The 12,726-nt window shown below is 49.4% G+C and overlaps 1 protein-coding gene across 1 annotated transcript; it reads left to right on the top strand.

Moving 5' to 3' along the window:
• Nucleotides 1-9,837: 9,837 nt before the first annotated feature.
• On the top strand, nt 9,838-11,856 carry LOC127317623 (ethylene-responsive transcription factor RAP2-13). The gene has a single exon (XM_051348192.2). The coding sequence runs from the start codon at nt 10,490-10,492 to the stop codon at nt 11,546-11,548; it is 1,059 nt and encodes a 352-aa protein (XP_051204152.1). The 5' UTR covers nt 9,838-10,489; the 3' UTR covers nt 11,549-11,856.
• The last annotated feature ends 870 nt before the right edge of the window (nt 11,857-12,726 follow it).

The raw sequence follows: 12,726 nt of genomic DNA, 5'->3' as shown, positions 1-12,726 counted from the left end.
AGCTGGGTACTCGAGTGCGTCTAGAGCTTGCATGCATGCAGCGGCGCTCGGTCCGTGGGTTTGGTCTACCAGGTGCTGTATACGTGGACCGTCGCTGATGTTTGGTCTATCGTGGACACGCTGTACGGATGGATGGGCGGGCGTGGTGGCGCGATATGGTGGGCCGACAGGAGGTGAGTTGGCCTTGAATAATCGCGATGGAGTGAGGAGATCGTGGTGAGATAGGTGCGGTAAAGTAGGCGGCGAGACAGGGTTTTTGTTTGTCGAGTTAATGCCTGTAAGCGGTTGATGTGAGAGGTCGGTTCTTGTTGAATCCAGCTCATTTTGACTGACGTGGTGGGTAATTTTTTCTTTTTTCTCTGTAGGTAAGTTGCTGTATTTTTTGTGGAGAGATATAGTTGGCGACGTGGCTGGATGCTGGCCCAGAAGTCCGTCGCAGGCTGTGTGCTGAGCGTGTGTAAGCAGTTTGGAGGGTTTTTTTGAATTTGAAAGTTGTAGCCGTTGGGCGTCGGTGAGAGCGGGGAAGAAGAACAGTTTAGCACCGTTCAAGATTAATGGCGATCGCCTGAGGAGCTCAGATCGGACGGATGTCGAGGCTACGCGAGAGGAGAACAGTATGTCGTCGATGTGAAGGACAGAGAATGCATCCGATTCCGCGAAGAAATAATCTAAGGCGTTTTTAATTAAAAGCACAGAAGGCTTGATTTCTTCTGAAAGAAAGCAAATCCAGATGCATGCAGTTTTGGTGGTGGTTGGGCAGTGGAAAATAGAGTGTGTGACATCGGTGTGATAATTTTGCAAGATGAAAGATCTGAAACGAATGCCAGGGCGTTGTGGACTTACCTTTGCTGGTCGGAGGTTGTCGCATCTTTCTGCAGCTGCCGCTGGATGAGCGGCCATCATTTGGCGAGGAGCAGCGGACGCGTGCGTCAGCGTTGCTGGAGTGGCTTGCACGGTAGGTGCGAATGCCTCCTTTTCGGCGCCGCGGACGTCGGGGTTCGTCGGAGGCAAGTGTGTTGGCGTTTGAGGTTCGGGAGAGAGGTTGATGTGGTCGAAGACGAGGGTGAAGCGTCTCCCTTTGATGGAGCGCTGAGCGAGTATGAGGTTCATGGTGGCAATGGAGGGAACGAAGAATTTGAAGCAGTAGGAGTTTATCTTTTGGACTCTGTACATGTTGGCAGAGCCACCAAGGCATGCTTGCAGTAGGACTGCGACGAGGAGCTCATCGAACTGGATCTCTGTGAGGTGGATGGATGCAGCCATGGGGAAAGCTTGGGCCGAGGAGAGGATTGGGGAAGTGAGAAGGCGTGCTTGCGACCAAGCATCTTGGGCGAACTGCAGGCCCATGGCGTTGCCTACACCGATGAATGCCCGGAGCGCCGCCTGCGCGGGCGCATCGTCGTCGATGGAGTAGAGTTGGAGTGTGGGCAGTGGCTGAGGTAGAGGATCAGGGATTGGGCCGGCGGCGGCCGGTCGTGGCGGCGACCTGGGTTGGATGGGGAGGGGAGGGAGGCGGAAGGGAGGTGGAGGAGCCATCCAGCTTGGCTCCTGGTCTCAGGTTCTTCATGTCTTATTGGAGAGAAAGGTTGTTTTCAAATGTCCACGTCAGCCATGATGTGAAGCTCAAAGAACTCCAGGCCATCCATTTGGTCCCGACCTACGACATTGCACCTTGCACAGCAGGATTAGCTCAGCAGGGAAAATGGAGAAGGAAGGAAACAAAGAACTCTAATTTTTTAGAGACAGAAAAAACGTGTAGAGGGGCACAAGCAGCTGCTGATTTTGGAATGCACCGGGATGACACATCTTCAGTTCTCCATCCCTATCACCTTCATCTAAGAAGGTTTCTGCTTTGTGAGGATATCCTTGACTAACTATATTGCCATAATCATTCATCATTGAGAAATAATATAGTGCAATAAAATTTTAGAATCTGTAGGCTTGGGCCGGTTTCATTGCCTATCTCGCAAAGAATTGTTTTGTTTTGGATATGGCTCACTTATTATGTTTGCTTCATCCGTAATAGAGCACCGTAGTCATCCACTCCCACTTGACACATTTCTTGCATGGAGGGCTCTGCTCGGATAGACTCTAGCCGCCACCGCTTCCGCCCACATCCTCACCCGCCCTACCTCCCGCCGTCGCTAGAGAAAACCTGCAGGCAAAGCCCTTCCCGGGAGACGGCGGGTGGCGGGAACTCGTCTCCTTGTCCCTTCGTGGTGGGGGGCCTTTCGATCAAGTTTGGCCGCTGGCACTAGTAGGAAAAAGACTACCGTTCGCGTGTTAAATTGGACTACCAGTCGCGGGCCACTGGTACGTCGCCAGTGGTAAGGACCTAATAGCCGCGTAGCACCAGGGCACACAACTAGTAAGCCCGTTACCTGTTGCGTTCTGCCCGTCCGATGCTATTAACATAGTAGAGCACGCGACTAGTAATCACGTACGTGTTGTGCCTGCTTTCATTAGTCATGTCCCTATAGCATTTTCCCTATTAGTGTGGTCCTAGATGGAGGCAGAGTTGCATCTTCGGGGGGCAGCGGCCCTACGGCCCTGGAATGCAGTTGCGAGGGAAGCGGCCACACTTGATCCAAAGGCATGGAAGTGGCGTGACCACCTCGGCATTTTTTTTTTTGGAACACGATCGAGTTGCTCGGCATTTGACTCTCCCTCACGTCCGGTGTGTCAACGTCACGTCACGCTCCTCGTTCGCGCGCCCACGCCGTGGCCACGACGCGATCCAGGCATTGCCTGCTTGCCCATGCAGGGAGATCGACCATCCAACACCCATGCGCATGGTGTGGAGCAACTGATCTATCCAAAGTTTCGATCGGTTGCAATACATCAACCATCACCCTATCTACAAGACCTGCACGTACTGCTTCTGTTTCTCTGGACGCGGTACGTGCTTGTTCTGTTGTTCATGGCCACTGGACTGTACGTGTGTGTGAGTTATTTGACTTAAATAACCCTTTCTCAAACTCTAAACTACTTGACCCTTCCTAAAACTTTAACACGTGTTTGGTGTCCGACGTTTATTAAATCGAAATGGAGGTAGTATATACCGTATGGTAATATCGACCGGGTGGGCGTGTGACGATGACCATGGAGTGGATGTGGATGTGTGGCTCGCTTCCGCACCACAGGTTTCGTCAGACTCAGAAGGCAAGAATCTACTCTCTCAGTTTGCTATTATCCACCTGCCAGAGTGCTTTTGTCAAAAAGAGAAGTATCCAAGATAACTTTCTTTACGTGCAGAATATCATCAAACAAGCTCACTCCAAGCACCTGCCGACTTTGTTCCTTAAGCTTGACTTTGCCCGCGCTTTTGACTCAGTCAGTTGGCCCTATCTTTTGGAGCTCATGGAGAAAATGGGCTTTGGCCCTAGATGGAGAGAAATGATTGCCCTGCTGCTTTCTTCCGCGTCCTCTCGAGTTCTTCTCAACGGCATCCCGGGGCGCCCCTTCCCCCATCGACGTGGCCTAAGGCAGGGTGATCCGTTGTCTCCCTTGTTATTCATCATCGCCATGGAGCCTCTGCAGCTTCTGTTTCGGAGGGCCGCGGAAGAGGGTGTGTTGTCGCCGGTTGCACCCAGAGCCGCTAAGATGCTGATCAGCTTGTACGCAGATGATGTGGCCTTATTTGTCAACCCTCTAAGACGCGACATGACTGCTATTAAAGATCTTCTACAGGGTTTTGGTTCTGCCTCGGGCCTGCTCATCAATCCTGAAAAATGTGTTGCCTTTCCGATTAGATGTGAAGGCATTGATCTGCCTGTGGTGTTCCAAGATTTCAATTGCTCTGTTGGTGCCTTGCCTTGCAAATACTTGGGGCTGCCGCTTGGTTTCCGGAAGCCGAGGCGTGTCGATGTGCAACCTATCATTGACAGACTTGCTTCTAAGTCCAAAGGATGGATGGGTAGATTGTTGGCTAAACCTGGGCGCCTGGCGCTAATTAATTCAGTGCTCTCGTCGACCACTACCTACTTCCTGACGATGTTTGCTGCTAATCCATGGGCCGTGAAGAAGATGAATAAGATCAGCAGAGATTTCCTATGGGATATTGAGGAAGGAACAAATGGTGGAGGCAAATGCATGGTGAGCTGGAAGAGGGTGTGCAGCCCCAAAATTGTTGGTGGTCTCGGCATCAAGGAGTTGGTGGCCTTTAGTAGAGCTCTGAGAATGCGTTGGCTCTGGTTCCAATGGACTGAACCGGAGAGGCCTTGGTCTGGCACTGAAGTGCCTTGCGACCGCGTTGATAAGCATCTGTTCTCTGCTTGCACTACAATTGTGCTTGGAAATGGTGGTAAATGCAGTTTCTGGTGTGACAGATGGTTGCATGGTTCTGCACCTCAATGTATCGCCCCCCTTTTGTTCCAATTGGCTAGAAGGAAAAACTTGTTGGTTAAAGTGGCGCTTGAAGGAAGCAAATGGATGAAAGGCTTAGAAAGAATTTCGTCTGTTGAGGAGATGGACCAATTCTTCATATTATGGCAGAAGATTCAGAATGTTGAGCTCTCTAATGCTCCTGATTCCATCAGTTGGTCACTCACTGAGGACGGCTGCTACTCGGCTAAATCGGCTTACGAGTTTCAATTCAAAACTAGACTCCCTCTTCCTCACCTTAGACAAGTCTGGAAAGTTAAAGCTGAACCAAAAATCAGGTTCCATTGCTGGTTGTTGTTGCAAGACAGACTTTGGACTGCTGACCGTCTGCATCGACGTGGCATGCCTGCACAAGACCTATGTCCTCTGTGTGATCAGGTTCCTGAGTCGGCTGTTCACCTCTCCATCCTTTGCCCTTTCGCGAAGGAAGTTTGGCAAGCCTTTTCAAGTGATCACCCTTTGGCTGCTGCAATTGGTACTTCGGCAACCTCCATCCGCGCTTGGTGGAGAAGGATCTGGAAGCTGAACAGGGACAAGACGACCAAGGTTCAGGCGACGGCTGCGGTGTATATCGCGTGGAGCATTTGGAAGGAGCGTAATAGGCGTGTTTTCGAGAATACATCTATTATCTCTAGCGTTGTTGTTCAACTCATACGGGAGGATTTAAAGTCCTTTGAGTTAGCCTGTAAGATGTAGCCTTGTTGTGTGAGTTTGTACTACTCTTAGACAGTTCATCTGTCTTGTACAGTATTTCCCCCTACTATAATGAATTGGCAGAGCTCCTGCCTTTAACCGTCAAAAAAAAAAGTTTGCTATTATAAGATGTTTAATTAAGCGATTAGCTAGCTAAAACATCTTACATTTGTAAAGAGAGGAAGTACATCCTAGCCAACGTGACTGCTACTGCTCTCTTCTCTCGTGCGACCCACACCGACATGCCCGGCACGTTTGATCGGGTCTCCGAATGCCGATCACTCCACATTTATTTCCCGCGTGATTTCGCTGTCTGAATTCCGGCCAACCCGTTGCTTTCCCTAGGGCTGGACTCTTCTTGGCTTGTCCGCCCCAATTCGATCGGTTTCTACTCTGAGTTTCCAGCGCCGATGTGGCGATTTTGACAAAAATAACTTTTTTGGTAAAGAAAAGCACGAAATGACCTCTGGTCAAACTATTTCACTGGACTAACTCTTTTGTGTGGCGCTCTTCGGAGCTGCGCCACACATGTCTATGTGGCGTCCATGCGAACGGCATCACAGATCTAGACCGACGTGGCGCGGTCGACGCTGCGCGCCGTTGACCAGCCAACGTGGCAGGGCGTGTGGCGCCGCTCCCATGGCCGCCACACTTTATGTGGCGCCCCGAGCCGCCCCAGCCCGACCCAATCCATCATCTTTGTTTCTTCTTCCGCTCAAGAACAGCAAGGCCCGTCCCCGGCGGTTCCTCTCTCTCCTCACCAAATCCCTACCTAAATCTCTCTTATTTCTCCAGATATGTCCATACATTTTGGTCACAACCCATCCCTTGAGGTATTCTCCTTCGATCCTCTTGTTTTCATCCACTAATTTCATAGATTTTGTTAGATTTGGACATGAACCCTAGATGTGAAATCCTAGATGGTGTTGTTTATTTTTGTGGATTTGGAATTGCTTTAGACATGGAACACTAGATATGAAACCCTACATGTGATTGTTTATTTTTTCAACCCTTGTTCTCGTGTATGTGTGATGTATTATGTGTGATGGCTTATATATATGGTGATAGAAATGCCTAGATATGTTCTCATGTATGTGTTGAAGTCCATATTGTAATGTATGTATGTGTGCCTCATATTTGTTAGGAAAACCCAAATTTAGAACATGTATGGTAATAGTATGGTTGTTCTTATTGTGTGTATTTGTGAAAAAAAATGTAGGATGGTGTAGCTCCTAGATGATTACTATGACATACAACTTGTTATGTGCCAAGTGGGCCCTTTTTAGAAAGGTCTTGCACGAACAACCCATGGGCACCTACTATCTTCACATTTTAGCGTGTACCGTGTGTTCAAGTCCGAGTGAACAACGGTGTAAGGGCGATGATGCTTAATCGAGAACTCCTTCATCCATACCTTCAATTCCAAGAAGGTATCGAACGTGAGCCCTTTAAATATCACATTCATCCTGGCATCCACATCCCTCTTGGAACTTGGCCTTGCTCCAAGAAGTAAACTTTTGCCACCATCAACCACGGCTCCATCCGCAAGACTAACATCACGGAACAATGGTATCCGAATATCCCGTCCAGTTACCTTCTTGAAGATGTCAGCTTTTTCGGCTTCCTTAGCTGTCAAGCCATCCTCATCAACTTCTTCATCAGGACCATCATCATCCGAGTCCGAGGCATAACATCGGGAATAAGGAATGGAGTGGTCCATGTCCTCTTGCGTCAAATATGCGTCCAAATCACCAACATTGTTGTAATTCATCTCGAAACCATTATTCGTCATGCTCGTCATACTCCTTCTCCAACGGTACGTCTTGGATAATGGAAGATTCGGTGGCTTCTTCTTGGCTCATGGGTGGTGGACTCCTAGCATCAACGGGGAAGGAGCGCCGGTTATGGTCAAGATGGAAATGAGCATCAACCGTCTTGGTTGCAAACAACTCTAGAGTGTCTTTTGATTCAGCCATTGTCTCCTTGTAAACTAACCAACGTTGCTCGGAGTTGCTACGCATTATCTTCCAGCGGAGGTGTATTCCAAACCCCACATTATGTCTTCCCTCTAGCTCAACACCATCATTTCGCTCATTCTAATTCAAGTCAATCCTCACTTGTGTTACCACCTCGGTAAAGCTAGGGCTACGGTCAAACACCAAATCAACCTCTTCCGGGTCTGGCTCTATGTTTCCCTCAAGAAAGCATCCTTGTCCACATGATGAACATGAACAATTCTTTCCATCCCTAGCATAATGTGAACAACATATACATACATGTGATCAATAGTTAGCCATAGTCAAAACAAATCAAGCTATGGTTTCTACCCATACAACCTACCCCTAACACTTGTCCTACTTCAACAAACTCTAAGATTCCAAAAAAATCGACTTCATTTGCCAAATCAAGTTAGGGTTTCACATCTAGATCCAACCAAATTCATCAATTCATTGGCCGAAAAGAAGGGGAACGGAGGAGATTACCTTAAGTAACGGGTTGAGAACGAACTCCACGAACAGATTCAATGAAATCCATTAAGATTTGAGAGAGATTTGGGTGGGAGAGAGAGGTGGGGTGGCTGGTGGGAGGAGGAGGAAGAGGAAGAAGATATGAGCAGCAAGTGAGGTGTGGTCGGGCTGGGGCGGCTCGCGCCGCCACACATAATAGAATGTGTGGCGCCCTTCCGAGTGGCGCCACACGTCCTGCCACGTCGGCTGGTCAACGGCGCGCAGCGTCGACTGCGCCACGTCGGCCGCTCCGAAAGACGCCACATAAAAAGGTTAGTCCAGTAAAATAGTTTGACCAGAGGGTGTGTCTGTGCTTTTATTCGCCAAAAGTGTTATTTCTGTCAAAATTTGCCGGCAGACGTGTGAACTGCCTACGTGTCCGGTCGTTCGTTTTACAGTTAGCACGGCGTTGGCAGTTGGCACGGCGTTGGACGTGCAGCTGGCCGTAGAAATGGACGTGACGGCCATACTTGCTATCGAGTTCAATTCAGCTGAGAGCAATTCCAATAACATAGCCAACTGCTGGCTATAACAAGATGCCATGTCATTTGTAGTCACCATATAGCTAACATGTACAATAGTTGGCTATAAGAATAAAGTACTTTACTAATATATGGCCCACCTCTCACTCTCACAAGGTGCATAGGAGCACGTGCAAGAGTTGGCTATTGCATAGTAGCCCACCTCTCTTCTCTCTCTTCTTCTCTCCCCTCCAACTCATCGAAAATATATTATTTAATATCTTATAGTCAGCTGACTGGACTCTATTGTACTTGCTCTGATGGTACTGTCCAAAGCACCACTTTATTCCTTGAGGACCGTATCACCAAGAGACGCGCGCATGCTTGTCTTGGAAGGAAATTCCATCCCTTTTTTTTCTCGTTTCCCCTTTGGCTAGAAAGGGGATTCGAGATGTGCGCATGGATTTAGTGCAAGAACATCCTGGTTAGATTACCATTTCTTTGGAGGAGTGGGCTATGTGTACGTGTAGCATCCAAGACTATAGTTCGCCCTTTCTCGCAGGAAAAAAATAAGAACAAGATGTGGTAGTGACATCAAAGAAATGAAAAGGGAAGAAGAAACCCGAATTGGAAACTTGGAAAATAAGTGTGGAAAAAAAGCAGAACAAGTTCCCTATGAAGATTCGAATAAAAAAGAAGTTCCGTGTGAAGATACCAAAATAAGTTTCAATAACTTACTGCTAGGACGAAAGAATTCGCCTTGAAAATGAAAATAGCTCAAGGTATGCACGATTTACTTAGCATGCCAAACTAATTAATTTCCATGGTGATCTCTCACTAGTAGTATTTGTAAAAATATGAAAACAAGTCACTAAAAACTAACACGCCCCTGCAAAAAAAAATACACGCGAAGCATTTTTTCTCCCCTAGGTTTCCAGCGAAGGCGACCAGGAGGCGTTCTCAGCTCTCCTCGGTTGCCACCACTGGTTCCCCAACCCTCTGCCGTCCCACTACGGTACTAGGTGGTGGGAGAGCCTCGGATCAGATGCCTGGTCCTCGTAGGGTCATCGAGTTCTTCGCCTCTGGAGTATGGGCATCGATAGCGATGAGAATAGAGGTCATTCATCCTGCCCCAGATCGATGTTATTCTTGGAAGGAGCTCAGCCACTTATGGCTTCGTCAGAGAACTACCGAGTTTTGTGAACCCATCTCTGTTTGTTCGGAGTTGGGATTATCTCCCAGCCCACCTGGGTACATCCTTCCCCGGGATGACGATATCTCCCAAGATCGTGGTTGCCCACAACTTCTATTCTACGTTGAAAGCTTCATGACCACCGGTTCTGCAAGCTGGTGGGTTTTCTCAAGCTCTCTTCGACACGAGCTTTGCTACGTCGGAAGCCTAGAGGCGGCATCATCGAGCTTTGCTCACGGAGCGCGACGGAGTAATGCACGAGAAGATGATGCTGAACTTTGCAAGGCCTCGTGTTTCTCGTAACGGCTGCTTTCAAATAATGCATTGTTTTTGGGACTTTTTTCGCAAAATGAAAAGTCAAAACAGAAGTTGATATCAATCTCGGAGCATTGATTCTACCAGCAAACGGCGGCTCATGCGATGGGCATGGAGCCAGAGGGAAGCCAGAAGCCAGGTCAACTGGCCATGCCACGGGCGACACACGTGGCGCCACACCTCCCGGTCCCGCGAGTCAGCGAAACGACCACCACATCCTTTTTCCCGGCGCGAGGTTTCCTCGTCCGCAGTTCACACGCCCTCCTCTCTGGTCTCCGGCCTCCGGCCTCCGCCGCTATATAAAGGTCTGGCCGGAAGCCATTGCTCCCCAGGAGAGACGCCCCCCGCCCCCACAGCCACACCACATCACCCACCATCACCAAGCTCACACGCGCACAGCCATCTCAATTCCCCACCCAGCCACGACCCACCACTTCCCCGGCGAGGATTAGCGATCTTTCCCCAAACGCACAAACACACACGACGGAGCATGCACCAGCGCCACCAAGCAGGCGACAGCAGGTTTGTTCTCTGACCTCTCTTCTTCCTCGATACCTTTCTTGGTTTGCTATTAGATCAAGCAAGCAAGGATTCCTGGAGAAGTTTTTCTCTTCTTTTCTTTTTCACATGCAAAGTTCTTCTTCTTCCTCTTTTTGTTCTTGCTAGGAAGAACAGAGATCCAGAGAACCTTTTTAATCCTCTGGATTGCTCCTGTTCCATCTTCTTTTTAGCCTTTCTTTTTCGCTTTTCTTTGCGAGCCAGAAAGGGGCTGTTTTTACAGAGCCCGTTGCTTGCACAAAATCTCTCCTCCCTGTTCTTCGCTTTTATTGAAGAAACCAGGGGCTTAATTTTCCCAAGATTCTTTCGATTTCTCTCTCTCTTTATTAGTTCGGATTCTGCACAAAAATTTCCTCTTTTTTTTTTCTGTCAAGTTCGCAATGGCAGCCATAGATCTGTACAACACCAGCAACCAGTTCAGCTCCTCGTCATCGTCATCCTCCTCGGATCAGGAGCTCATGAGAGCGCTCGAACCTTTTATCAAGAGCGCTTCTTCCCCCACCACATCCACCTCCGCCTCCTCCCCGTTTTCCTACTACAATTCCTCTCCGTCACTGCAATTCCCCCAAGAATCCTACTACTTCCCTGCTGCTGCATCATCCTCCCCCTCTTACAGTTACACCACGCTTCAAGCTCCGTTTGCTCCCGCCGCCACCGCCACCACATCCTTCTCGCAGCTCCCGCCTCTGCCGCCCGTTTCGCAGTACAGCACCTCGTCGGCGGCGACATACCCGTCGTCCAATGACGTGGTGGGGCTGACCAGCCTGGGCCAAGAACACATCCATCAGATCCAGGCGCAGCTCTTCTTCCAGCAGCAGAGGGGGCTGTCGCTGTCGGCGTCCCTGCTCGGCCCGCGGGCGCAGCCCATGAAGCAGGCCGGGACGCCGTCGACGGCCGCCGGCACGCACTACCGCGGCGTGCGGCAGCGTCACTGGGGCAAGTGGGTGGCGGAGATCCGCCTCCCCAAGAACCGGACGCGGCTGTGGCTCGGCACCTTCGACACCGCCCAGGACGCGGCGCTCGCCTACGACAAGGCGGCCTTCCGCCTCCGCGGCGACGCCGCGCGCCTCAACTTCCCAAACCTCCGCCGCGGCGGCGCGCACCTCGCCGGCCCGCTACACTCCTCCGTCGACGCCAAGCTCGACTCCATCTGCAACAACATCGCCGCCGTGCCGTCCAAGCCGTCGTCAACAAAAACCGCCGCCGCCCCGGACTCGCCCAAGCACTCGACATCGACGTCGTCGACGGAGGGAGACGGGTCGGTGTTCTCCGCCGGCTCGACACCCCTCCCTCCGTCGTCGCAGCAGCCAGCCGCGCCGCCGCTCCCCGAGATGGCCAACCTGGACTTCTCGGAGGCGCCGTGGGACGAGTCCGACGCCTTCCACCACCTCCACAAGTGCCCGTCGTGGGAGATCGACTGGGACGCCATCCTCTCGTGACCCGATCGTAGCAAACGGAAAGCTCCAGTGATTAATTGATTAAGCAGTGTAATTAGACCTGCAGTGGCCGAGGCTCGATGGAATATTAGACATCGGCCGCCGCCCCTGCGGTTAGGGTTTAAGGAGTTCGTCGTCGTAGCAGTCGTTAAGGAGGGTTTAAGCTTAAGTTTGCTTAGCTACTTTGTCGTCATTAGTGACCTCCTGGGTGCTTTGCCCGTTGTTTTTTCTCGCGGCAAAGCCCAGTTGAGGGTGTAATGTGTAATGTAACTCTTCGTTACTACTACTGAAATTTAAATTTTATTATACTAGCTCTTGTGAGTTTGTGATCTAATATTCTGCTATTTGTACAACTGTAGTAAATTAGATATTTTTGGATTATGTTTCATGGGCTTGTTCTTCAGTAACCTGTATTACAGCCTTCTGTTGTTCCTTTTCTGGCCTGTCATTGCTGCTATCAGATCCAAATATTTCTCAGTACATAGTAATGAAGTCTCTGTATAAATCTCCAAACTAATACTTTCTCTGTATAGCAAAGAGCACTTTTGCGGTACCGTGAAAAAGCTCATAGTAAATCAAAGGTTCCAAGTTTCAACAGGTTGATTATATATACGGACATCGAAATCAAAATGGATAGAACAACACATTTTTACTATTTGTGAAGGGATTGGGTTATGTGACACTTGTGAGCTCCACCCGAGACGAACTCTAGGCCGGTATTCAAGCCTCACACATGAATACTATTTCGTTGAACGGATTAGGAATCATGTGAATAATTTTCATTCGTAGACTCAGCAGGAAGGTATTACTTTACAGGAGCTTCTTAAGCATTGATGCATTGGAATGCGATAAAAAGAACGAAAGAAATATTGGGGAGAAAGCATGCTGTGTCAAAAGTAGTATCCTTCTCTTGCAATTCAATCTTTACAAGAAAACACGTTATTGTGTTCAAGTTAGAGTTGTGTGCATGAATACTTCAGAGTCACTCAAGCACCCTGTAAAAAGGCTTATTTCCAGGTGCTTATATTCCAAGTTAGAAAGAATTCAGAAGCATCCTCTCCATGACTCCATCTGGATTGCTCTGCTGAGTGGCCTATCCCACGAAAGGGACATCAAGATCAAGATCGTATCATCCTTAATGAGAGGCAGAATAATTCTGAATAAAAAAACCATCCACTATA

This window comes from Lolium perenne, chromosome 7, assembly GCF_019359855.2.
Source record: "Lolium perenne isolate Kyuss_39 chromosome 7, Kyuss_2.0, whole genome shotgun sequence".
Taxonomy (NCBI): domain Eukaryota; kingdom Viridiplantae; phylum Streptophyta; class Magnoliopsida; order Poales; family Poaceae; genus Lolium; species Lolium perenne.
This window is presented reverse-complemented; position numbering and strand designations above follow the sequence as displayed.